Source organism: Lutra lutra, chromosome 12, assembly GCF_902655055.1.
Source record: "Lutra lutra chromosome 12, mLutLut1.2, whole genome shotgun sequence".
Classification (NCBI taxonomy): domain Eukaryota; kingdom Metazoa; phylum Chordata; class Mammalia; order Carnivora; family Mustelidae; genus Lutra; species Lutra lutra.
The window spans coordinates 13,753,937-13,780,094 of record NC_062289.1 but is presented as its reverse complement, the minus strand read 5'-3'; the positions used below and the strand labels follow the sequence as shown (position 1 = coordinate 13,780,094).

The window sequence follows — 26,158 nt, the reverse complement described above, 5'->3', positions numbered from 1 at the left end:
CTGTTCCATTTTGATGTGGTAACTGTAACCCCCGTGGCCATAACAGGTACAGAGATTTTGTGAGCAAGGAGAAAAACCACGCTTAGGATTTTTAGTTAATGCTTATTTTTTTTTAATGTAGAGATAAGCTTAAACGGATAAAGATGGGGAGACTAATGAACACAAATTTTCTGCGTTAGTCAAAGACAGTAAACATTTTAACTGCATTTAGCAAAATCTGTTTTAAGTGTTTACGGGAGGGTCGCAGACAACCTTGTTTTTCTGCATTTGGCCAGCATCGTGGCAGTGAATGGTCAGACGATTCTCAGGGCAGCGGGTGGGAGCACGGAGCCCCCTGAACCCCTCTCCAGGCCCTCACTTCCTGTTTCCCCTCGTCCTTCAGTGCGTGGACCTGAGCTGTAATGAGCTGAGCGAAGTCACTTTACCGGAAAACCTGCCTCCAAAACTGCAAGAACTAGACCTGACGGGAAACCCCCGACTTGCCCTTGATCACAAGACCTTGGAACTGCTGAAGTAAGTGTTCTGGGGCGTGCGGCGGCCCCGTCCGCATTCACGGACAGCGCGATTCACGACCTAGAGAAAACATTGAACAGAATGTGAAGGACCTGGTGACTCACTAGCTGTGTCTGCACACGAGCGAGGGGATTTGTGAGCCCGTAGTTTACCACCGTGGAAGGCCAAAACCAGTTTCGAATACTTGGAAACTCAAGTGTCCTGTCAGAACGTTCCTGAGGAAGTATCCAGACAAAAAGAGAACAAGAATAGTGAACACAGAGAGGGAGAAGGGGATGGACGGAAAGGGGAGGGCGATGACTAGCCAAGGCCTAAATTTACATCCCAGTTACTCGTAAGGTGGTGTGAGGCTTAATGCAAATGTTGTGAAATGATTTGGAAGGAGATGCGTAATGTGGGGAAAAGGCATAGTGTGGAACTAAAATCCAGATTATTTAAGCAAAAGTGGCAGTGTGGGGAAGTTAGAGCCTGCTAAGTTATCTTCTTGCTTGGGGAAAGAATTTCTTTGCTACAGTCTCATTCTTTTTTATTTTTTTCTTAAGATTTTGTTTATTTATTTATTAGAGATCACAAGTAGGCAGAGAGGCAGGCAGAGAGAGAGGGGGAAGCAGGCTCCCCACTGAGCAGAGAGCCCGATGCGGGGCTCGATCCCAGGACCCTGGGATCATGACCTGAGCCGAAGGCAGAGGCTTTAACCCACTGAGCCACCCAGGCGCCCCTGATACGGTCTCATTCTTGATGTCGATAGAGACAAGTTCACTGTGTAAAACATTAAAGGAAACTTCATTAGAAAAGATGTATTTAAAAATTTTTTTTATCACAGAACTCTAAATGTCAAGAGAATTTGAATTATGCTTCACAACTGAATACTATGTAGCCATTGAAAGCAATGATGTAGAGGTTCATTACTAACTCTAAAGATCTCTGCATATGATGTTAAATGAGAACAATGTTTACAAGGAGGTTGTATGGTATGTTCCCACTTTTTTGCAAAATATGTGTGCATTGGGTGTGTGTGCTTGTGTACACCTGGAAAATGCCTGCAAAGACAGAAAAAATGTTACAATAGTGTTATTCTCTGGATAATAGGATTATGGATGGTCTTCATAACCTTCTTTAAACTTTTCTGAATTCTTACTATTTTTTTGCAGCCGGTCTGAAGTCTTGGACATTGATACACAGTAGTCATTATGTTTGCCGTTTATGCTTAAACCCTGTTACACTGTCTGCTGTTGAAAGTCATATACCATTATCTCGGAAAAAAACTGAGAAAGGGTAGAATTTTAAAAGCGAGTAGCATTAATGGTCTATTAATATTATCCTAGGCTTTTAGTTCCAGCCAAAATTTGAACATCACTTAAGGTGATTTCTAGATAGAATTGGCCTCATTAGTGCCTGTTGGTTTTAGGTATTTAATTGATTTCAATATATAATTGAAGAATAGAGCTTAAGTAGAGTGTTGTAGGGAAGCCGCAGGGGACCTAGGCACTCTCCATCGTTTATCAGTATGTGAAGCCTTGGCCCAAATCCCTGAGTCTGTACAGATCTTAGTTTTCTCATCTACATGATGAGGAGGACAGCCTACATACTTGCCAAGGGGCTTCTCAGAACTAGAGTGCATGGATTATCACTATATATTTCATCTTTATACAGGTAACTTTGGAGTATTTTTATAAATAGATTAAATTTTGTGTTAAAAATAATTATATCAAAATTAGTTAATAAATGGAAATAGCTATTTGGAGGAAAAAGTTGAATTTGTATGGCACACCCAAATAAATTCCAGCTAAATTAAAGAGTTAACTCTATAAAATGAAATAATTTCTAGAAGAAGAAATCATATGAATATATGACTTTCTAGGCCAGAAAATGTGGGTGGGGTTGGGGGGGGTGGGTGGGAGGCAGGGATCACAAGAGGAGAAATCAATATATAAAGATCGGTTTGATATTTATGTTATAAATATTTAAAAATATGTTTGATACAGAAAAGTTTGAAATTTCTTTCAGAAGCAATCAGGGGTAACTCTAAAAGGCAAATGACAAACTAAGAAGAAACACTGGCCCAAAAAGAGGAAAAATAAAAGCATTAATGTTCTCGACAGAAAATGTTCTTATAAGTACTCAAATAGCACACAAGCAAAGACCATTAACATTTCACAAAAGAAGTACGGATAGGTACATGAAAACATAATGTTCAGCCTTAGTATATCAAGGAAATATTAAATATTTAAATAACATTTTCCTCCCTCAAATTGGTACCCCTGGAATACTATAAATTGACATAACTTTTCTTAAAATTTATTGAATCTGTGTATCAAGCTTTTAAAAATATTCACATACTTAGACCAAGGTTTTCTATTTCTGTTTCTATTATTTCTAAAAAATAACCAGAAATGTGCTCATTTTAGGCACAGAGGTAGTCATGACGCTATATCTAATTATCTTTAAGATGAACAGAAAATGCCATGGGGAAATATTCGTGATGTCACCTGGTTTTCTGCATAATCCCCTCCACCATTACTTTCTCTGAGTGAGAGTATATCCAAGAGCAGGGTGGGAGAGGGGCAGAAGGAGCGAGAATCTTAATTAGAAAACCACAGAGTTAGAATTACCCCCACTATTACACACGTGTAAGAAAAATCTATTTGTTAAAGTCTCTGTGGTGAACATGATGCCGGACTGGCCTGAGCTGCTACAAAGAAACACATGGGTCCTCAGATTTTAAAAAGGTAACAATGAAATTGTAACACTTTTATGTAAACATGTTGCCTTCTGTTGGGCAGCAGGAAGGCTGCTGCTTTCTCAACGTGGGAGAGCTTGCGTGTCTAATGTATTTCTTGTGCTCCTGGAGGCTTGGCCTGGTTACTGGGCACGAGCCACGGCGAGGCACGGCGAGTGCATGGGGTGGCTCTTCTGTGTGACCGAGCTCCAGCGCCCGTGTTCTCCTGGACTTACTTGAAGACGTGCAAGAGTCAACGTTCAGCTCACGTCGGACCGCTGTGCGCAGCCGCGCTGTGTTCAGCTCGGCAGAGAGGGCGAAACGCCCGCTTCACCAGAAGGGACTGGTGGGGGAGTTTAAGGATTATTTTTTCTTTAATTTCAGGCTAGGAAGTGGAATTATTTCTTTGACGGTTCTGTGTTCTATAAAAAGTATAAATATCTTTAGAAATGAGCCCTCCAGTTTTCTCTGGAATTCCAGAAAGCAGCGCAGATGTCATGAGAACCTTAGGTAGGCCTTAAAGCATCTCGCTTGCTTACCATTCTGCACGGATGAAATCTGGTGCCAGGCCATAGGAACAGCAGCTCATGGCAGCCTATCTTTTTAAATGCCCCTCTTTTATTGTTAGGATTGAAAACTTTGAAAAGAGGATATATAGCTCTGCTATAAAATAAGGTATTAGTTTTACTTCGGGATTTTCTGTTGGCACTTTTCTGGTGTAGGATAAAGGGAAGAATGAATGTCTGCTGGTAATTGAGAGTAGAAACTTTTCTTTCACGAAATATTTTTAAATTTCAAAGAAATTGCAACCAGCTATTTCTAGAATCAGCGTGAACGCAGTTAGATATCGATTTACTTGCTAGAGTTGAAGGATATTCAGTGTTTGTTGTATTTTGGAGTTAAATTCTTGGGGTCATGACAAAAGTGTTTGTGTTAAGAGATTATATGTAAGCTTTTTCTCTTGTTTACATAATAGAGGGGAAAAACTAGTGGCAATTTATAAGTAAGTAGGATTTATCTCACCGTGAGGTAGCCAGCCTTTTAAAAAAAATATTTCACAGCTGTAGGACTTCCTGTTTGGGAGCACAGAGTACCTCCTAGTAGGATGGTTTTTAATAAACCCCATTCAAGAGTCTTTGTCTTTGGTCCAGTTGTGGCATGTGACAGCAAGGTGACATGACTTGTCTCCCAGTTTACATTCACAGAGTTAGTGTGTGATTTATTGAAATACCCCTTATTTCATCATTTTATATTAGTCTTAGCACGAATGGCTGCATGAGCAAAGAATCAGAAGCTCCTCAGTATTTGTGAAATACCAGAAGGGGGGATACGGGCGGAAATTGGATTTGAGGATGCATGTTGCGACGTACCCTCAGATCATTCAAATACAGTATTATTGTGGCTCAGGTTTTGTACTTTTCAAATCAGGGTGTTCACACTTTAAGAATACACCCAATGTCATGTTTTCTACACCAAGGTTGAGAGCCGTCCTCTTCCTTCCCAGGAGGCAGCAGCCATCCAATTGTGATGTGTAAAGGTCTCAAATCACCACCCTAGGATGCTGATAAAAACTAAATTTCATGCCCCTTTGTTTTCACTTTGAGTAGCTAGTTCTTGCTGTACTTTAGACGCATTAAACACAAATGCTAAGTACAGAGTACTTAGCAGGTGTTTTTCATTTCTCAAAGAAAGGTAGCATTTCACACGGATTTGATTTTAATGATTCTGTCCCTTCCTTTTCTCTCATTAGTAATATCCGCTGCTTCAAGATTGATCAGCCTTCCTCGGGAGACGCATCTGGAGCCCCAGCTGTCTGGAGCCACGGCTACACCGAAGCCTCAGGGGTGAAAAACAAGTGGGTGACACTTGGGCATGAGAAGCACCTCGAAGCCGCCCCCCTCCTGTGGTGGGGCAGACACACAGCGCTAGCCCACACTTGGCCTCGTGTCACAGCGATCTGAGCAGGATTCCCCAAAGGGAGGCCACCTCAGGCCTTCCATTTGAACAGTGAGCTAAGCCGTGCGTGGCGTCACACACTCTTGTCTTTGTGAGGATGTTGCTAGGAGACAGGGTGACGGACGCACTCCGTCTACAGGAGACTCCAGGGTTTGCAGAAAGCCTCCTGTTTGAAAGGCATCCCTGCCCTTGGGAAAAGTCTATCTTTGTCTGAAGCCTGTTTACCAAGCAAAGCAGGGGATAGTATTTGAGGAGAAGTGGCGGTGATTGTGGCCCTGGGAGCGGTGTCTTAGAGCCTGCGTTGGAGGGGCGGGGGGCGGGGGGGCAGGGGGCGCCGGGGCGGCTCCGCGGGGTAAGCAGCCGCTCTGGATTTCAGCTCAGGTCTCCATCTCCCAGTCCTGGGATTGAGCCCCACGTGGGGCTCTGCTTAAGGCTTTTTCTCCCTCTGCACCCCCACCGCCCAGCTCGCACACTGGCCTTCATGCACACGCTCTAAAATAAATGAAGAAGTCTTTAAAAAAGAATGAATTAGGTTTGGCAGGAGTTTCCGTTTCATTCCCTGTGACGTCAGCGGCTTGTCTTGCTGCCAGGACCTGTCCGTCTCGATGGCAGTTTCTCTTTCTTCCTTGTCTCAGGTGCAAATACTGATTTTCCTGGGAACTGAATCAAGCTCTTCAGGCTTTTTATGAAGAGGCGCTAATAAGTAGTACCAGAAAATACCAGAAAAGGAAAGCCTCCCATAAATTAGAATAGCCGTCATTAGCTGAGGTATCACAACATGAAATACGGAGAATAGGGAAAGAACAAAAGTGGAAGACGACTCCATAATACCGAACATTCTACCCTGAGCTGAAATCAAGAGTCAAATGCTTAACTGACTGAGTCACCCAGGTGCCCCAACTTTTTAAATAAAAGGTTACACTAAAGTGTAACATAAGTACACAAAAGTACGTCAGTAGGCACCCAGCTCCGCACGGTTCCGCAGCGAGAGCACTGCAGACCACCGTCTGCACTAAACAGGTTCCCGGCCCCTCACCGTCCACGATACCCGGGTCCTCACTTCACTTCCCCTTACTTTTTGCCCTTTGGTTTTCCCAGAAGTCTCTCAAGTGTTGTTTGTTTTTTTTTTTGTTCTGTTTTGAATTGTCAACAAAGTGGTCGCGTAGACAAGAAGCTTGAGGCTTGCCATCTTGAAGGAAGGAGAGGGGCTGTGCCTGCCTTCTGGTCCCACATCTCTGTTCTTTTCCCCCTCCCCAAGGCTTGTGGTGGTGCCTCCCTAGCCAATCATTTCAGATCCTTTGGGGAAACCGAGAAAGGGAGCTACACCTGAACAATTTAGATTCTTTCTCAGACTAAAAAACAGGAAGTTTTAGTAGAAAAGAATCACTACTGTATTTTTTAAAGATTTTTTTTTTAATGCATAGTCTCATTCTGACTAGCAAGGGGAGCTTACAGAAGGAAGATAGAATTAGGATTATTAAATTTTACTTTGCTACAAATAGCCATGTAACTTAGGAAGACTTATTTTCCTTAATAAATGGAGGCAGGAATTTCAGAGTACTGACGGGAGAGCCAGGCTGTCCGGCTTTGCATCTCAGCTTCCTACGTATTTGCTCTGTGACCTTGGGCAGTTACTCAACCTCTCTTTGGCTAAAGTTCCTCAACTGTAGAATAGCACTAAAACTAGTGCCTGTCCATGTCATAGGGTTGTTGTAAGGATCCCAAGTCACACATACGTGAAGTACTTAGAACAACATGGGCTGTGTAGTAAACGGGCGTGCGAGTATGAGCTGTCGTTAAGGGTAATGGTTCTTAGGACCGTTTATCCCCTAACTCTGGGAGAGCTAAGGTGATTTTTTTCAGGTTCCTGTCTCCATCTAGCCATGATGTAGGTAGGTGCTTTATTGTTCTTATTAATATATACAGAATAAGAAGTTATTAATATTCAATAAAATTCACCCTTTTAAGAGCACAACCCTGCAGGTTTTGATGAAAGGATGTGATTGTGTAACCACCACCACAGTCAAGTTCTAGAGCAGTTCCAGCACCCCCCAGAATTCTCCCGTGACCATGTCGTCAGTTCTCCTCCTGAACCCAGACCTTGGTGGCTCTTGACCTGTTTTTGTTGAATGTCACGTAGATGGAATTATATAGAAGACGCCGCCTCAGTCTACCTTGTTTCACTTAGCGTAATGCATTTTACATTCATCTGTGATGTCGCATATTCCCTTTTACCGCTGAGTACTCCTCCATTGCATGAATATATTGTCATCATCCGTTCACCATTTGAAATCGATGTAGAGTCCCAGGTTCCTAGCAAATACAGCTGTAAATGCTCTAAAGAGTCGTGTACAGGTTTTTGTGTGAACCTGTTTTCTCTTGGGTAAATACTTAGGAGTAGGATTATATATATTTAGTTCCTTAAGACTGCCAGATTCCTTTCCAGTGTTGCATTCCCAGCCGTAACGTGTGAGAATTGTAGCCACACATCCATACCGGTGCTTCCTGATGTAAGGTGGCGGTGGCAGTTTTGGCCATTCTAATAGTCATAGCTCAGTGTGGTTTAATTTTGCTTTTCATGAGGGCTGATGACGCTGTCTTTCCATGCATTTATCATCCATCCGCATATCTTTGGTGAGAACAGATTCTTTCTTATCAAATATGATTACTGAAGGTATTTTTGTAGACACCCTTTATCAGGTTAAGAAAATTGGCTTCTAATCGTGCTTTGCTAAATGTTTTTGTCATAGGCTTTTTCTGCGTTCAGTTGAGATGACCATATGTTTGCTTCCATAGTCTGTTGATGATGATAAATTACATGGATTTTTGAATGTTGAATCAGCTTTGCATGCCCAGGATGAATTCCGCCTGGTCATGCATGATGTATTATTATTCTTTTCATTTGCTGCTGGATTCCGTTTGCTGGTAATTTGGTGCTCATGTCTGTGTTCATGATGGGCATTAGCCTGTGGTTGTCTTGTGATGTCTTTGGCTTGGGTATCAGGGTAATGCTGGACTCATGGTTGAGGAGTGTTTCCTCTTCTTTAGTTTTCTTGAAAAGTTTGTACAGAATTGATACTTCTTTCTTAAAGGTTTGGTAGAATTTACCAATAAAAGCCATCCGGGCCTGGAATTTTCTTTGGTGTCTAACTATACATTCTATTTCTTTACTATGGGATTATCTCTCTCTCCCTTTTTTTTTTTTTTTTTAAGATTTTATTCATTTATTTGACAGACAGAGATCACAAGTAGGCAGAGAAGCAGGCAGAGAGAGAGGAGGAAGCAGGCTCCCTGCTGAGCAGACAGCCCGATGCGATGCGGGGCTCCATGCGCAGCTCCATCCCAGGACTCTGGGATCATGACCCGCACCGAAGGCAGAGGCTTTAAGCCACTGAGCCACCCAGGCGCCCCTCTCTCTCTCTTCTAAAATGAACTTTGGTAATTTAGGTCTTTTAAGGAATTTATCCCACTCATCTAGTTTTCAAGTTTGACAGACTTGTTCATAATATTATCTTTTAAAATCTGTAGAATCTGTGCTCTCCTTCCTGAGACTGGTAATTTGTCTTTTTATAGTGATCAGTTTGATTTGAGGTTAATTTTATTGATATTCTCAAAGAACCAGCTTTTGTTCTTGTTGATTCCCCCTATTTCTGCTCTCTAGTTCAGTGATTTCTGCTTATTTTTATTATTTCCTTTCTGCTTGCTTTCAGTTTGTTTTACTCTTTTCTAATTTTTTTTTTTAAAGATTTTTATTTATTTGACAGATCACAAGTAGGCAGAGAGGCAGGCAGAGAGAGAGAGGAGGAGGCAGGCTCCCTGCTGAGCAGAGAGCCGGATGTGAGGCTCGATCCCAGGACCCTGAGATCATGACCTGAGCCGAAGGCAGAGGCTTTAACTACTGAGCCACCCAGGCCCCCCTCTAATTTAAGTGTAACTTTAGGTCATTAATTTGAGCTTAGAACATTAATATTCTTTTTTTTTTTAAAGATTTTATATATTTATTTGACACAGAGAAAGACACAGTGAGAGAGGGAACACAAGTAGGAGGAGTGGGAGAGGGAGAAGCAGGCTTCCTACTGAACAGGGAGCCCTATGTGGGGCTTGATCCCAGGACTCTGGAATCATGACCCGAGTTGAAGGCAGTGACTTAACCCACTAAGCCACCCAGGCGCCCCAGAACATTAATATTCTAATATAAGCATTGAGAGCTATGAATTTCCTTCTAAGCAATTTCTCCAATATGGAGAATGTACTTTGAATGACTTGAATCCTTTAAATTTATTGAGACTTTTTATGACCTAGAATATGGTCTGGGTAAATATTCTCTGCATTTGGAAAAAATGAGTATTCTGTTGTTGGGGTAGGATGTCAATTAGATCAAGTTGGTTGATGATGTTGAAATCTTGAGTATCTTACTGATTATCTACTTGTTCTGTCATTGGCTGAGAGACTGTAATTATGGGTTTGTTTCTCCTAGTTTTATCAGTTTTGCTTCATGCATTTCAAAGTTGTCTTAAGTGCATAAACATTTAAGATGTTGTATCTTTATGATGAATGAACTGATCCTTTTCATTATCAAATGACTATATCTGTAATATTCTTTGTTCTGTAATATACTTTAATCTTAATGTATCTTCCCCAGTTTTCTCTGGATTAGTTTAGTATATCTTTTATCCTTTTACTTTTAATCTTTTTCTATATAAAGAAGGTTTATTATAGGCAGCATATAGTTAGATCTTGGTTTGGGTTTTTTTGTTGTTGTTTTTTTCTTTTTCTTTTTCTTTCCAATCCAGTCTGACTTTGTCTTCTGGGGCGGTATTTAGACCACTTGTAGATTTAATGAAGTGAGCTGGTTAGGTTTAAATCTGCCAACTGTTTATTTGTCTCATCTGTTCTTTATTCCTTTTCTCTTTTTCTTCGTTCTTTTGGATTTATGATTCCATTTTATCTCCTTTATTATTAGTTACGCCTTTTGTTCAGTATTTGCAGTATATCCTTAATTATAATTTACCTTCAAATAATAAGTTAATCTATCACTTTACATCTAAGAACCTTACAATGTGTATCTCCGTTTCCCGTCTCCTGGTCTTTGTGCTGTTGTCATGTTTTACTTATGTTAAAAACCCCAAAATACATGGTTATCATTTTTACTTGAGCAGTCGTTGTCTAAAGCAACGTTTCCCAGAGTCCGAGCTGTTGACATTCTGAGCCAGAGGCAGGCAAGGAGGGAGGGACTGTCCTGTGCTTTGGAGGAGGCCAGACAGCCCCCCTTGGCCTCTGCGCACCACGTGTCAGCCGTACTGTCCCTCCCAACTGTGACAATCAGAAATGCGTCCCGTGGGTAAAATTGCCCCCATTGGGAATCACCGCTTGAAAATGATTTTTCGAATGAGTTTTATATTTACTCATCTCTTTGTCATTTCTTATCATTTCCATCTGGTATTTTCTTCTGCTTCATGTACTTCTTTTGTGTTTCTTACACTGCCGGTCTTGGTCAGTTTTTAATGCATCTGAAAATGTCTTTATTGCACCTTTTTTTAAAAATACTCTTTTTTTTTTTAAGATTTTATTTATTTATTTGACAGACAGAGATCACAAGCAAGCAGAGAGGCAGGCAGAAACAGAGAGAAGAGAAAGCAGGCTCCCTGCTGAGCAGAAAGCCCCATGTGGAGCTCGATCCCAGGATCCTGAGATCATGACCTGAGCCGAAGGCAGCGTCCCAAACCACTGAGCCACCCAGGCGCCCCTGAAAGCAATTTTTTTTAAAGATTTTACTTATTTATTTGATAGAGAGAGAACAAGTAGGCAGAGATGAAAGCAATTTTCACTGATTTAGAAATGCAGGTTGACGGCTTCTTACTGTCAGGACTTGGAAGATGCTGCTCTGCTGTGTTCCGCTCATTTCCTGTCCTTGTCTTTGTTCCTCTCCCTGCTCCCCCGCCCTTAGTCCTGATTATCAGCCGTTGTTTTTGTTTTTCCATTTTCTTTGCTTCCTATTTGTCGAGCTGCTTGTATCTGTAGGTTTATAGTTTTCATCATTTGAAATCTTTTCAACCAGTAAACTCTTCAAAGGCTTTTCCTGTTCTCTCTTCTCTCTTCAAGACTCCAGTTCCCGGCGTGTCTGCCTGAGGTTGCCCCGCGCTCACAGGTGTCCTGGCCTCGTGTGTCTGGGGTCCGCTTTGCCCGCAGGGCTTCACTCGGGAGGTCTGTGGGCCACAGGGAAGTGACTTGGAAACGACGTGCTTGTGGAGAGGCTCAGGGTGCAGAGGCTCTGCCAGCCTCCAGAGCGCACGCCCACCGCCCTTGCCGGCCTGCAGCGCCAGCGGCCGCCTTCTCCCTTGGCCTTTCCCCTGCTGAAGCCCAGAAACTTCCTCTGGGCCATAAGCTGGGCCGGCGTCATGCTTGCTTTGTGACGGGAGCCTCTTCTCAGTCGTGTCTGAATACCGTTGTCCCACTGGTTTGGTGTGTTGATTTGGTTTGGGGTTGGTTTGTTTTGCGCCGCCTTTTTAAGTTGTTTGAGGGAAAAAAAAAATAACAAAAGGACCCAGTGTTCCAGTTGGTGCTCCAGCTGTGCCCAGTGTGGAATAAACGTGTTACGAATGCATGTGGACGTATGGACTCAGAATCTTGTTTTACTTCCCACACCTCCTCTTCTTTTTCTTTCTCTGCCATTCAGAAATAAGATCAGAAGACTGGGGGGGAGGGCGGCCTATGGGAGGTGTCAGTGTCCGTCATTCTTCTTTGCTTTACGGAAATGAGTTGGAATCAGTTAGCTGGGGTGAGTTTGCCTTAGTTACTCTTCCCCCGTCCGAGGTCAGGAAGGAGGAGACGAGACTGGCCACAGTGCTGGGCCGGGGAAGGGAGGAGGGCGGACTCAGCACCCCTCGCTCTCGCCCCGCAGGTTGTGTGTTGCGGCGCTGTCGGTGAACAACTTCTGTGACAACCGGGAGGCCCTGTACGGGGTGTTTGACGGAGACCGGAACGTCGAGGTGCCCTCCCTTCTCCAGTGCACCATGAGTGACATTCTGGCCGAAGAGCTGCAGAAGACAAAAAATGAGGAGGAGTACATGGTGAACACGTTCATTGTCATGCAAAGGTAAGAACCCTCCCATCCCGCCAGGTTTTCCTGCTCCCCTGGAGTGTTTGGCCCGTGGTCTCAAAGCACCGTTTGTCGCCAGAGGGCATGCAGGAGGCATTCAGGTGATCTGGTTTTGCATAAGGACCAGGGCTGGACCGTGTCCCCTCGAGACATACTGGTGCTCAGATGACCTTGTAGGAGGCTGAGTCAGTGACAGGAATTTAGTGTAGAGCTTTTGGTCACTGTAGAAACTGAAACTGTGTTTGTAACTCTCAGGGACAAATGCCACAAGCATTCCCTCCTTCAAAGAATTGCTCCTTCTTAAGTCACTTCAATGGCTTTGTAGGTTGTAAAGGAATTGTCTGTTCAGGGGCCCAGGAAACGGGGCGTGTGCTAAAGGTCAGGAGAGCAATGCCAAGCGCTCCTTTTTCTCTCCCATGGTCATTGGCCAGAGGAAGTAGCTTTGCAACAAGGGTAGAAAAAGTATCTGCTCAGAGTGCTGGCTGGGAGCAGCCTTTAAAGTTACCCTGAGTCCTGAAGAGCTTGGTAGAGACCGCTCCAGTGAGGCGCTCTGCTTCTGGACTCACTTCTGTCCTTCAGATTCCAGTGGGCACGTACCATTCGCAATTAACTACTGATAACAGATAATATTTAGTGATCCCTTAACATGCACCAGTCATTGTTTTAAATACCCCACATGCCGTACAGCAACATTAACTATCTCACTGGGTAGAATGTACTTACCTTACCGATGAGAAACTGAGGTACAGAGAAGGAAAACAAGTTTCTCTTTAGTAGATGACGCAGCCAGAGTTTGACCTGGTGCAGGTAGTAAGACCGCAGAGAACGTCCCAACAACCAGCCACATGGGTCTGCTTTTCTGTTTTTATCACCATTGTGTCCTGGGGAAAAAGGCAAACGAACCCTCCTATGCACAAACGTGCGCACGCACCCCCTTCACACCCACACTCCAAAGAGGTCCACTGTCTATCGACACTTGAGCACTGAACAAGAATTAAGAACCTCAAACTCTGGTCCCCCAGCTGTGCTGGTCCCCACGTACCGTCCAGTTGCTGGCTTTGCTCAGAGGAGCCACTGTGCCTTGAAAGGGGGCAGGCAGTGCCCCCCTGGTCAGGCCTCGGGCCCCGTCTGGTCAGGGAAGGCCACGGGGCCGAGCTCACAGACCCGGACTGTCGACCCATCTCCAGTGCCATTCGTAGGCCCCTCTTTTCCCTGGTAAGAGGACATGGGATCGGGAGTGATCTTTCTCAGCCCCCGAGGAACCGTGTGTCTTCTTGGGGCTGGCATCCTAACTTAGTCGAGGGGACAGCGCTGGTTTCCATGGCTGGTGCCGCTGCTGCCTAACATTGACCGTCGATAGGAGCTGACAGGACCCGCAGGTCTGCCCTGGAAAACCGGAGCCGGTCTTCGCCTTCTTGCTTCGGGGCCACTCGGGATCGGACAGGCGCTGGGAGGCTTGTGACCGGAATTCTTGGCTCCTTTCATCAGAACTTGCGGGTGCTGTGTGTGCTCCGTGCGGAGAGTAGGGTCACGGATAAAAGGGGTGGATCTCCAGCACTTTGGTCACTAGACAGTCCTTCCTGTGAATATTCTGGAATAAGTAACACTGGTAGAGAAAGGCAAGAACATGAATGGTCCCAAAATTAAAGGCTCATTCATACCAGCCCGTGTCCTTACAAAGGACAAGACGGTGGGCATCCAGGTCACGCTGAGGTGCGCGGATCTGTGTGTGGAGTCGTGACACCTGTTGAAGGGCTCCCTCAGTTCCCTCGCTGGGGGCGGAGGGGATGTAAAGAGGTGGACGGGGAGAGAAGTAGCCCTTTCGCGGCCGTCCCTGCAGCGTCATGATGAGGGAGCAGGAGGCCGGATGCAGCAGGACAAAGGCTCCTTCAGTGGTGAAGTGACCCTCCCCGAGCTGTGAGCAGACAAGAGGGCTGGGGTTGGGGGCAGACTCCGCACACAGGCCCTTTCCAAGTTGCTTTGGTGAGAGAGGCCGAGTGGAAGCCGGGCTGTGCTTCTCCTTCTAGGCCTCCTGCTGAGTTAGCAAAACTGACCCTGACAGGTTGTGTCTGGGTTTTTACCTGTGCTCTCTGGATTCCAGGAAACTGGGAACCGCGGGGCAGAAACTTGGAGGCGCTGCTGTCCTCTGTCATATCAAGCATGATCCCACGGACCCAGGAGGGTCCTTCACCTTGACCTCTGCAAATGTGGGCAAGTGCCAAACGGTTCTCTGTCGGAACGGGAAGCCGTTGCCGCTGTCCCGATCGTATGTCATGAGCTGTGAGGAAGAACGGAAGAGAATTAAACAGCACAAAGCCATTATCACGGAGGTGAGGAGAGCGCGGTTTTCCTCGGGGTGGCAGGGAGGGTGGGGCCAGGGTCATGGCAGAAACCGGCAACATCCCAAGTCTGCAGAGTCACAAAGCAGAGGCTCTGAATGAGAGGTCAAGACATCACAGAAGGGATCATGAACTACTTCTCCATGGCTTCCCTGGGTCCGAGGCTCTGCCCAGTGCCTCGTGGCCTTAGCTCAGCTGAGGCTCACCAGCCCTTCTGTGAAGGCTCTGGTTCCGGACTTGAGGGGGTGCCCCAAGATCCACTGCTGGGATCAGGGTACCCTGACTCTGCCGCCTGCAGGCTGGGCCTTGGAAGCCTTTGAGCCTCCTTTCCCCAGCGCCGCGGATCCGTCCTGTCTTCTGAGACCGCGGATCAGTGCATTAGTGGCCAGTTGTGATTTCTGGTGCATGGCTCCTGTGCCTGAGTGAGGGAGCGTCGTGTCACTCTGGCTCTTCGCAGCCCCAGCCCCAGCAGGGACACTGGGTTTTCACGGCTGGGTGGAGAGCGCTCTGGGCGGGTGGCAGGGGGAGCTGCTCCACACACTCCGGCGCACAGGACGGCTCCACCGCAAAGGGTGGCTTGGCCACAGCTGCTCACAGTGGTTCTGTTGAGAAACCTGCCAAGAGGGAGCCCCACTCCGGGGTTTACAGCGTCTCTTCAACTCCGGGCCCTCGGGGAGCTGCCCTGGTCCCTGGCCCCCCCCAAGGTGCTGAACCCGCCCTGTGTGCGCGGGAGATGGTGCGGGGCTGCAGGACCTGAGCGATCCCCCCGACGCGGCCCCCAGCGCCCTCAGTACCCCCAGCACCGCGTGCAGCCCCGTAGCCCGTGGCGGGAGCTCGCCGCTCCCGGGAGAGACCAGGCCAGCCCGGCTGGTGGAGGGGGCTGGGGGTGCCGTTCTCTGCGCCCCACCTTCCTTACCCCCCGACATCCCCCCCGCCCCGGTCCCCGCAGGACGGCAAGGTGAACGGAGTGACGGAGTCCACGCGCATCCTGGGCTACACCTTCCTGCACCCCAGCGTCGTGCCGCGCCCCCACGTGCAGTCCGTGCCCCTGTCGCCCCAGGACGAGTTCTTCATCCTGGGCAGCAAGGGCCTGTGGGACAGCCTGTCCGTCGAGGAGGCGGTGGCGGCCGTGCGCCACGTGCCCGACGCGCTGGCCGCCGCCAAGAAGCTGTGCACGCTGGCGCAGAGCTACGGCTGCCACGACAGCCTGAGCGCCGTGGTGGTGCAGCTCAGCGTCCCCGAGGACAGCTTCTGCTGCTGCGAGCTGGGCGCGGGCGGCGCCGGCCCGCCGCCCAGCCCCGGCCTCTTCCCGCCGCCCGCGGGCACGGCGGGCAGGGAGCGGCCGGCCGACGCGCCGGGCGTGCCGTCGTCCAGCAGCGGGCTGGCGTCCGAGATGAGCAGCGAGCTGTCGGCGTCCGAGATGAGCAGCGAGGTGGGCTCCACCGCGTCCGACGAGCCCCCGCCCGGCGCGCCCCCCGACAGCAGCCCCGCGAGCGCCGGCGAGCCGCGCTGCCTCCTGCACCCCGGCGGCCCGGCGCGCTGCTTCCAGCGGCAGCTGTCCAGCGCCACCTTCTCCAGCGCCTTCTCCGACAACGGCCTGGACAGCGACGACGAGGAGCCCATCGAGGGCGTCTTCAGCAACGGCAGCCGCGTGGAGGTGGAGGTGGACATCCACTGCGGCCGGGCGCGAGAGCGGGAGAAGCGGCGGCCGCCGCACCCGCCGGCCGAGGCCAGCGACGAGGGCATCGTCATCAGCGCCAACGAGGACGAGCCGGGGCCGCCCCGGAGGCCGGACGGCGCGGCCGTGGGGACCATCGGGCGGCGCCGGGCCAACGGCTCCGTGGCGCCGCAGGAGCGGAGCCACAACGTGATCGAGGTGGCCGCGGACGCGCCCCTCCGCAAGCCCGGGGGCTACTTCGCGGCGCCGGCGCAGCCGGACCCCGAGGACCAGTTCATCATCCCCCCGGAGCTGGAGGAGGAGGTCAAGGAGATGATGAAGCAGCAGCAGCCGCCGCCGCCGCCCCTGCAGCCGCCGCCGCGGCCGGGCCCCGGGGACCCGCTGCCGGACTACTGTGACACGCCGCTATGACCCACCCGAGCGCTGGTTCACAAATAAACTAACCGAGAAAGACCGAGTTGCACGAGTCTCGCAGGCTCACGTTAAACCAGGGGTTCACTCCACGCCCGCCCCACGCCCCCCGCCCGCTGGCCACTTTTTCACAATCACCACTCTTCTTCCGGTGTGCTCTGCCCCAGGATTTAAATTTGTTAACCTCCTCCCCTAACATCTCAGACATGTAAAGACAAAGAACAAAAGGTTTAATATATTCCGGAGAAACGGTTAATGATAATGTAATATTTTTTAAAGAGGCTTTTTGTTGTTTTGTTCAGAAGGCAGGGCCGGTTGCCAGCGCTAAACGACTTTAATAATATTGTCATTCTGTATTTCTTTGGGGGGAAAAGGCCTTTTTTTTTTTTTTTTTGTCTTGAAAATGACAGACATTTGTAGAATATGGAGACTAACTCCTAGGAGTTGCTTTACTCTGTCAGGTGACTTAAGTCACTGGGATTCACTAATTTTCTCTGAGAGAACAGTTGATTGAGAAATTTCTATTGTAAATAGCTCAGTGTTGTATAGTGATGCTTCAGATGTTTTGTAGTTTTGGCATAAGGACACAGACTACAGAACCCACGTTCCTCCCCCACAACCCTGCTCCACAGCAACCCCTCCCCCCCATCCCCGGAGCTCACTCAGCGCGTTGCTGATCCGGGAGAGAGCACTTCTATGTCCAAATAAGGCGGATCTTAGACCGCTAGAAACCAGCCTGCGCCCAAGGGGCCTCTGACCCTGTTTTCTTCCTCTCCTGCCCCCACCCAGCCTCTTGACCTTGGCAGACCCTTCTCGTGGTCCTTACTGCTGTCACAGTCAGCATGATTGTATAGCGTTCAATTAGATCATTGACATACCGAGAGTTATATTAAAGCAGAATGCACAAATGAACATGTCATAATTTTTGTTATAATAAATATAAAATTTACAAGTATTAGACCCATCTGCTTTTGTCCCAGGAGCCAGGTGTGTCTACAAGATCACACCCAGCTTGGGTTTGGAATGAATGGATGTAACTTTGGGGCTACCAGATATTTCTGCCTGATTTTTTTTTGAGGGGAAAACACCCGACAAGTTAACGGACTTGAATGAGTTAGTGAAGTGGACCCTATAGTTAGCAACATGCAGGGCTGGTCTTCCAGCCTTTCTATTTCTTGTCATGATCACCCAGGGACAGATAGAGGTTATATAGAGGCGATCCCTGGGAAACTCCTCCCACAAAGCCAAGTTCTTTCCAATTCTCTCAGGGACCCCTCGATCCACATGAACAGGTTACTAGACCTTTATGTGAACAGTGAAAATCAGGAACTGCCCCCCCCCCCGCCCCCCGTCTCCACCACTAGCACTAGATTTCCTCCACTGGGAAATCCAGTATTGCCAGCCGACTTACTGGCCTCCTTTGCAGACACTAGCACCCCCCTTCACCCCAACCTTTTACCTCATGAACCACATGTTCTAGATGCTGGCAGGCCTCTCTAGCTCACATGGACCAGCTTCCCAGGCAGACCTGTCTTCCTTTTCAGGCCGGCCCTGCAGGGGTCCCTAGCTAGCTCAGTGCCAGGACAGGCAAATAGTATTCCTAAACTATAGACTCGGTGACGGGCCGCCTGTCCTTCCGCTGGGGGCCAGAGCAGCGGACCAGCCTTGTCTTGGCAATGGCCGTGTTTTCTTCTGGGTCTGTCTACCTGTACACACACACTGTGAAATTCACGAAGACCATGGAGGGATGAACTCGGCCCAGTAAGGGATGCAGGCACCAAGGGACAAGGCTGCCCCAGTCTAGGCAGTGCTCTCTCCTGTGGACAGGAAGCAAAACCAGCTCAGGCTCGCACGCCCAGCCCCAGCCATCCTCGCCCTGCCCTCATCTTCGTCCTGCTCCAGGTGGACCGGAGCACACGTGGGAAGCTCTGGGGCTGCACAGGAGTGCCTTATTCACTACAGAAAATGTGGGCTAGTTCTTGGACTTCTGAGTTCTTAAACCACCCCGTGGCCGGGCTGCAGCCCTGCAGACCCCGACTAGCGCTGCCACTCACTCTCCAGGAGTGACACTTGCTGCTGGAGTGTGGGCAACGGAGGCTGCGAGGATTTGAAGATGTGACGGTCCCAGAGCAACTGCCAGTGCCACGGGCAGCCCCTGGATCACCCAGTCCCGTGGACAGTCTTAGTCCTGCCTGAGCTTCCGTGGCGGATGTGGGAGAAGGGGTACAGGCTTGCAGCCAGGGGTTTCCTGAGCCCAGTTCGGTCCTGCTTCTCCATTTATGAGTCACACTGAGCCACATGGAAGCTACTGCAGAGACGAGGGACGAGGTTTTTGCCCTTTAGGAGCCCAGGCTAGACCGGCACGTGGACGAAAAGGTAACGGCAGATGAGCCCATGGTAGGTGGCCAGAGCCGGAGCCTTGGGCTTGCGTGGGAGTTCCCAGGTGATTTTTCTGAGGAGTTTTCTGTTCACGTCTCGTTAGGGCGGCATCTAATAGTACAGGCGGAGCGGCTTATAACACTGTAAAGTGCTGAGAGATCTCGGGGTGAGTATGAGAGAGAGGGGCATCCTCCCCGGCCACAGTCCCTGCTTCCTCCAGGAAGGCCGGGGGATTGGGAGAGGGTCGGGGACAGGGAGAGGAAGAGGTTAGAGCCGAAGCCTAGCAAGCTTGCCGCCTTGTGAAGACGCTAAGGGTCCCGATCGAGGAGCGTGGAAGTGGTTGGGTGTGGGATGAAGCAGGCCGGTTGGCCTGTGCCCGGGGATTACGGAAGCCCGGCCTTGAAGGGGCCCTGGGGCTGCTCTCCCGAGCCCGGAAGCCCAACCTGGCCCTCGCGGGGTGTCTCGGTTGCTTTTATCACAGCGCCACCTGCTGGTGACATCAGACCCTGTTCTTTCCCTTTCTCCTTTTTTTTTTTTTAAAGATTTTATTTATTTGACAGAGAGAAATCACAAGTAGGCAGAGAGGCAGGCAGAGAGAGAGGAGGAAGCAGGCTCCCTGCTGAGCAGAAAGCCCGACGTGGGGCTCGAACCCAGGACCTGGGATCATGACCTGAGCCGAAGGCAGCGGCTTAACCCACTGAGCCACCCAGGCGCCCCTCCCTTTCTCCTCTTGAAGACACAAAGTTGCATGTCCTCCTCCTACCCTCCTGGCGGAGAGCAGCCCCAAGCACCATTAAACAGGCGGGGAAGCTGCTTGAAATCACGAGGCTGCGCCGGTGCAGGCGGGCCTTGTGCGGCAGAAAACAGACACGCGCACAGATCAGGCGTAGCCAGAACCCCAGCGTTAACCTGGGAGAGAGGCCGTCAGGCTCCGGCATCGATTCCCCTTCCCCCAGGATGAAAGAAAGAAAAATCCATAATAGGGTCCGATCTTAAAGGATAGCATAGGAGAATCCGCTCGCTGCTGGCAGCTCGGGGTGGGGGAAGAGAGGCCCATTCCCACTTGTGTTCACGCCCACGTGAGCCCTCCCCGGAATACACCGAGACTGGCCCCCACCGCAGCCGGAGAGAACTTGTTAAGTGTGTGTGTTGGGGGCGGGGGAGGTCTGCGCTATGTGCCCCCCCAGGGGTGGAACCAGGTCACGTATGTAGAGCAGTTTGCAGAGAGGAAAACCTTATGTAAGTGGAAGTTCTGCCATGGTTGCAAGACAACTAACCACCTTCAAGGCAGGAGAGAATTGGGAACACAGCGAAAGTCCCTTTTTAAATTAAGAACTCTCCAAGGAGCAGCTGTTGGGTGGTTACAGGTGGCCGGGATGAGGTAATGGTAGAGAAAATAGCCTTTTCTCCTTTGTGACCACGGAGTTTCCTTTTTGTTCATCCTCCAACATAAATTTTTTGCAAATTAATCTATGCAAATAATTTTTGTCGTTCGCCTGTCACAAACCTGTTCGTAATGGTGCACATTTGAAAGAGGCCTTTAGAGGCTGCCCCCCACCCCCAGCCCCACACCAGAACGAAATGACAACCGAATTCACACGGGCCACTCCCACGGTCATTTCTACAGAGGGAGAAATAAAACTGGCCTTAAACTGAAATTACAATGACTTTCCAGTCATCGCTATCCCTTGGGTCTTATTCCCAAAACCGTACTTCGCTCTAAATACTCATCTATCGAGAAAAGCTAAAACAGCAGCAAAATCATTTTCCCAAATGCTGCACCCCCAGAGGCTGGCGCTGAGAACTCCTTTCTAGGTCATTTGCTTTTCCGGGTCTTTAGGAAAACAACTTCCCCGTGAACGTTTGAAGGTCCGTGGATCAGTCGTCCCTTCCCTAGAAATCGTGCTGCCGGCCCCCCGTGAACCCTGCTCACAAAGTAAACTCTGCTATTTGGCCTAGAACACATTTTAAGAGTTACTTGAATATCCCTTGTGCTGGAACATTTCAGTAGGTTAAAAATAGCTCCTCGAGATCTCCAGTCCAACCTGGCGATATAGGAAGGCCCCGAACTCCCCTCCCACACAGACGCCCCCAGGCTCCAGCTTGGACAGAGCCGTGTCTCCGGAAGAAGGGCTGAGGCTGACCGAGCAGCAGCTGCATGAGAGAGAGAGAGAGAGAGAGAGAGAGCGAGCGAGCGAGCAGGAGGAAGAGCCGGAGAGACAGACACAGAACGAAGGCAACCCTGGCCAACGCTGGGAGTGCAGGGGGTACATGCCCCAGGGACTGTGAGCACAGAAGAAAAGCCCCAGTTTCGAAGGGCAGTGCAAATAAAGAGAAGAATCAGACCCAGGAGCCCGGCGAGCAGCAGCCAGGTCGGAGGGGCCGTCGAAGGCCCCGGTTCCTGGTCCCCTTGCACTTTGTTACTTAGAGGCCCTCGCTGGCCCATCGCCTCCGTGAACCACAGGTTCCTAGTCTCCCCCGGCCCCAGCTGTCCCACCAAGAGGGCCCAGACGGCACACACTGGGACACCCCACTCAGCACACGACTGCTCCAACCAGCTCACCGAAGTGACACAGGCGCAGAGCACACTGCGACACTGTGGGCCCGTGCCACTCAACTGAGGACTGCCCCCGGACCCACTGGCCCCTACCCCCCCCCAGACACCCCGCCAGGGCAGCCCTGCATCGAGTGTCCACAGACCTCCCCAGCTCATGCCTGGCCCATGTCCAGCCACCCCACCAACACACCCCCTGCCTGCAGAGTCCTGGGGCCTGCACAAGGATAGCAGCTGATTCACCGGCAGCCTCCAGCCAGGGCGCCCTCCGTGTGGAAAGCCCTGCGCCTCCCGAGCCCCAGCCCCTGCCCACACCTGCCTCGGTTCCAGCCATGCCACCAGGCTCACCCAGGAACAGCGTGCTCCAAGGCCCCCAGTCCCTGCGCGCACACGGTCCACACAGGGCCCACCCACACGAGGTCAGTCCTTCAAGATTAAGTCGCTGTTCCACCCAGTTCATAGAAACCGACACACAGAGTAATCCAAAGTGAGGCAAAAAAATGGGCTCCAAACAAAAGGAGACAAAACCTTAGAAAAAGAGCTAAAGGCAGGTCAACAATCCACTAGATAAAGAATTCAAGGTAACGTCCATAAAAATGCCCACTGGAGTGAAGAGCAGATGAACTCAGAACTTCAACAAAGTGACAGAAAATATAAAAATTACCAGTTGGGACTGAAGAAAAACAGTAACAAATAGATACACTTGAGGGAAGCAACAGATTCAAAAATTATCAACAGTCTGGAAGTTGGCAATGGAAAGCACCTAACCTGAACAGAAGAAAATTTAAATGAGGCTAGGTTAAGGACCTCGTGGACAATACAAAGTGTGCAAACATTCACATTATAGGGAACCAGAAGAAGAGGGAGAGAAAGGGGAAGAACAATTATTTGAAGACACAATAGCTGAAAACCTCCAGAACCTGAGGAAGGAAATAGACATTCAGTTTCAAGAAACACGGAGCTTCAAACAAGATGAACCCAAGGAAGTTCACAGCATGACACATACTCATTACAATCTCAAAGATTCGAGATAAAGAGAATTTTAAAAGCAGCAAGAGAAGAGACATGGCTGGTGATGGACACGCTAGAGACGGATGACACTGGTGCCAAGTTCATCAAGAAGACCATCTTGAAAATCCCAATGGCAGAAATGACGACAATCCTCTAAGCCTGGGATTTTTTGTTTAAAAAATCAACTGCAGACCATCAGCTTCTGGCAGAGAAAGGACTCTCTCGTTCGGGACTTGGTTCTGCTCTGTGAGGAGAAGCGGGCCAGTCTCCACGCCCTATCAGACATCCTTTATACCCAGCTGCGTCAGCCCCGGGACATTTGGAATGTCTTTCAGAGGAGTAAAGGACCAGGTAGAGACCTTGACCTTTCTGATATGGAACAATTCAAAAGTTCGTTTGAGAAAATTCTTCAGAGAGTTTTAGAAAATGTGACGATCTGCTTCAGAGACACTGAGGAGAATGCAGTGTGGACTCAAATTACCTGGGGAGCACAGTATAGACAAGCCAAACCAGTATCCACTATTCCCAGACTCCCCCACACCTCCGCTTCCTCCTGTCAGCTGAAGAGCAGTAAACCCCTTGTGGGTCAGGCACGGACAGTTGCCAACAGGCGCCAGACAACTGTGAAAATGGACCTCAGAAGCTGGCATCTGGACTCGCTTAAGGCTACGGTTTTTATTTTTCTAAAGATTTATATTTGAGAGAGAGAGCAGGAACAGGGAGAGGCACAGAGGGAAAGACAGAATCTCAAGCAGGCTGCTCACTGAGCACAGAGCCTGATTGGGGCTCCAAGCCATGACACTGAGATCAGGACGTGAGCCAGAATTAAGAATCAGCAGTTCTTAATCAACAGATGGAGCCCCCCAGGCGCCCCAAGGCTATTGTTTTTAAACAGCATAATCAGACTTCTGAAACTTAAAATTCTACTTCGCCCCTAGAAGAATGAACCCTTGAGCTGGATATACACATGGATTCAAGGATCATTCCTGAAAACCGACTAAAAAGAGTCCAGAGAGTGACTCGAGAAACTTTTGGAGACTATCCTCCACCAAGACTAGAACGTGCATAATACAAGGTTGAAACAAGGTTCAGAAATGACTTAAATGGAGACCTCCTGGCTGAGAAAGAAAGCCCTCCAGTGCCTAATAAAGCTGTCTAGCCTGCATCTTCCCGAAGCGTTGAAAGCCTTGGCCCCAGCTGGTACTGTAGATGTGTCGCTTTCTCCCTTCCTCATTCGCACCCCCCATAAGGGCCTAATTTGTTTTAAAATGAGAGGAAAATAAGGTAAATGTGGTTATGCTGTACTGCACATGCATCTCAGCTGTAAGCTAGATGGTTTCTGTTTATAAACTTGTGTTTTAAAAATTAGTCTTGAGGGTCACCTGGGTGGCTCAGTGGGTTGGGGCCTCTGTCCTCGGCTCAGGTCATGATCCCAGGATCAAGCCCCGCATCAGGCTCTCTGCTCAGCCGGGAGCCTGCTTCCCTTCCTCTCTCGCTGCCTCTCTGCCTACTTGTGATCTCTGTCAAATAAATAAATAAAACCTTTTAAAAAAAATTAGTCTTGATACTGGCAGCTGAGAAATGTTTGATATCACTGTTGGGAAGGAGTCTTTCCTCTTCTGCTGTGCACCCCTTTCTCCCATATCCGCAAAGCAGAGCACCTGTGTTAGGTTGTTAGATGTGAATTTCATGGCAAACACAAACTGAAAACCTGTAAGATACACACAAATTATAGGAAAGAAAGCCAACAATAACACTAAAGACAATCACAAGGAAAGAGTAAAAGAAGAAAGGAACAGAGAAGAACTGGAAAAACAACCAGAGAAAATTAAAACGGCAACATGTACATGCTTACCAGTAATTGGGATGTAAATGATCTATATGTCCCAGTAAAGGACATAGTGTCTGAATGGGTAAAAAAAGGAAGATGCATCTATAGGCTACTTAGTAGAGACTCACTTCAGACCTAAAGACACATACAGACTAAAGTAAAGAGGGAAAAAGATATTCCATGCAAATGTGGGGGGGTAGCAACATATTTGACAAAGAGTTCAAAACAAGACTCCAACAAGAGACAAAGTAGGGCATTACAAAACAAAAGGATCAATTCAACGAGAGCCTATAACAATAAGCATCTATGCACCCAGCGTTGGAACACTGAAAGAAAATGTTAACAGATCAAAAGGGAGAAATGGACTGTACTATGATAATAGTAAGGGACTTTAATGTCCCATGACATCGATCATAGATCATCGAGGCAGGTAGTCAGTAAGGAATCTGAGTCCTGAAAGGCACCTTAAATTCGGTGGATGCGACAGATGTATAAAACATCCCATCCAAAACAACAGAACACACACACTGTTCAAGGGCACATGGAGCGGCCTCCAGGATAGCGCACATGTTCAGCCACAAAACAAGGTTCAATAAGTTTAGGAAGATTTAAATCATATTAAGCATCTTTTCTGAACACCTTGAATGAAGGTAGAAATCAATTACAAGAAAAAAACTGGAAAACCGGGGCGCCTGGGTGGCTCAGTGGGTTAAGCCGCTGCCTTCGGCTCAGGTCATGATCCCAGGTCCTGGGTTCGAGCCCCACATCGGGCTTTCTGCTCAGCAGGGAGCCTGCTTCCTCCTCTCTCTCTGCCTGCCTCTCTGCCTACTTGTGACTTCTCTCTGTCAAATAAATAAATAAAATCTTTAAAAAAACAAAAAAACAAAAAAAACTGGAAAACCATGGACATGTGGTGCTAAACAACCAAAAGGTCAATGAAGAAACCAAACAGGAAATTAAAAAACACATGGAGATAAATGAAAATGAAAACACAACTCGAAATCTTTGGGATGCAGCAAAAGCAGTTCTAAGAGGGAAATTTAGGCCAATACAGGTGTACCTGAAGAAGAAAAGAAAAATCTCAAATAATCTAACCTTACATCTAGAAAAAGAACTAGAAAAAGAACAAAGCCCAAAGTTAGAAGGAAGAAAATAAAGGTCAGAGCAGAAATTGAATGAAAGAGACAAAGAAAAATCCACCAAGAGAAAAGCTCAACAGAACCAAGAGCTGGCTCTTTGGGAATATAAAATTGATAGCCAGATACGCCAAGAAAAAAAAAAAAAAAAGACACAAAATCAGAAATGAAAGAGAAGTAACAACCAACACCACAGAAATACAAAGAACTAAAAAAAATTACATATCAACATTATTGGATGACCTAGAAGAAACGGACACATTCCTAGAAACATAAATTCTTCCAAAACAGAATCAGGGAAAATGGAAAAGCTGAACAGAACAATTATATCATGAAATTAAATCGGTAATCAAACAAATCCCAATAAATGAAAGAGTATTCACAGATGAATACTCTTTAAAGACCTTTAAAGAAGAATTAATATCTATTTTTCTCAAACTATGCCAAAAATTAGAAGAGGAAAGAAAACTTCTAAATACATTCTACAAGGCCAGCATTACCCCCATACCAAAACCAAAGACACTACCAAAAA

The 26,158-nt window shown here is 48.2% G+C and overlaps 1 protein-coding gene and 1 pseudogene across 1 annotated transcript in view; both read left to right on the top strand.

The window, feature by feature from the left end:
- PHLPP1 (PH domain and leucine rich repeat protein phosphatase 1) overlaps positions 1 to 17,670 on the top strand; it is a 207,334-nt gene extending 189,664 nt beyond the window's left edge. The window contains exons 13-17 of the mRNA XM_047696943.1: positions 383 to 513; positions 4,983 to 5,087; positions 12,090 to 12,284; positions 14,389 to 14,617; positions 15,576 to 17,670. Of these exons, the coding sequence (XP_047552899.1) occupies positions 383 to 513; positions 4,983 to 5,087; positions 12,090 to 12,284; positions 14,389 to 14,617; positions 15,576 to 16,715 (1,800 nt within the window). The 3' untranslated portion in view covers positions 16,716 to 17,670. The remainder of the gene's footprint in view (positions 1 to 382; positions 514 to 4,982; positions 5,088 to 12,089; positions 12,285 to 14,388; positions 14,618 to 15,575) is intronic.
- Positions 17,671 to 22,705: 5,035 nt separating this feature from the next.
- On the top strand, positions 22,706 to 24,033 carry LOC125082461 (centromere protein N-like; annotated as a pseudogene).
- Positions 24,034 to 26,158: the final 2,125 nt, after the last annotated feature.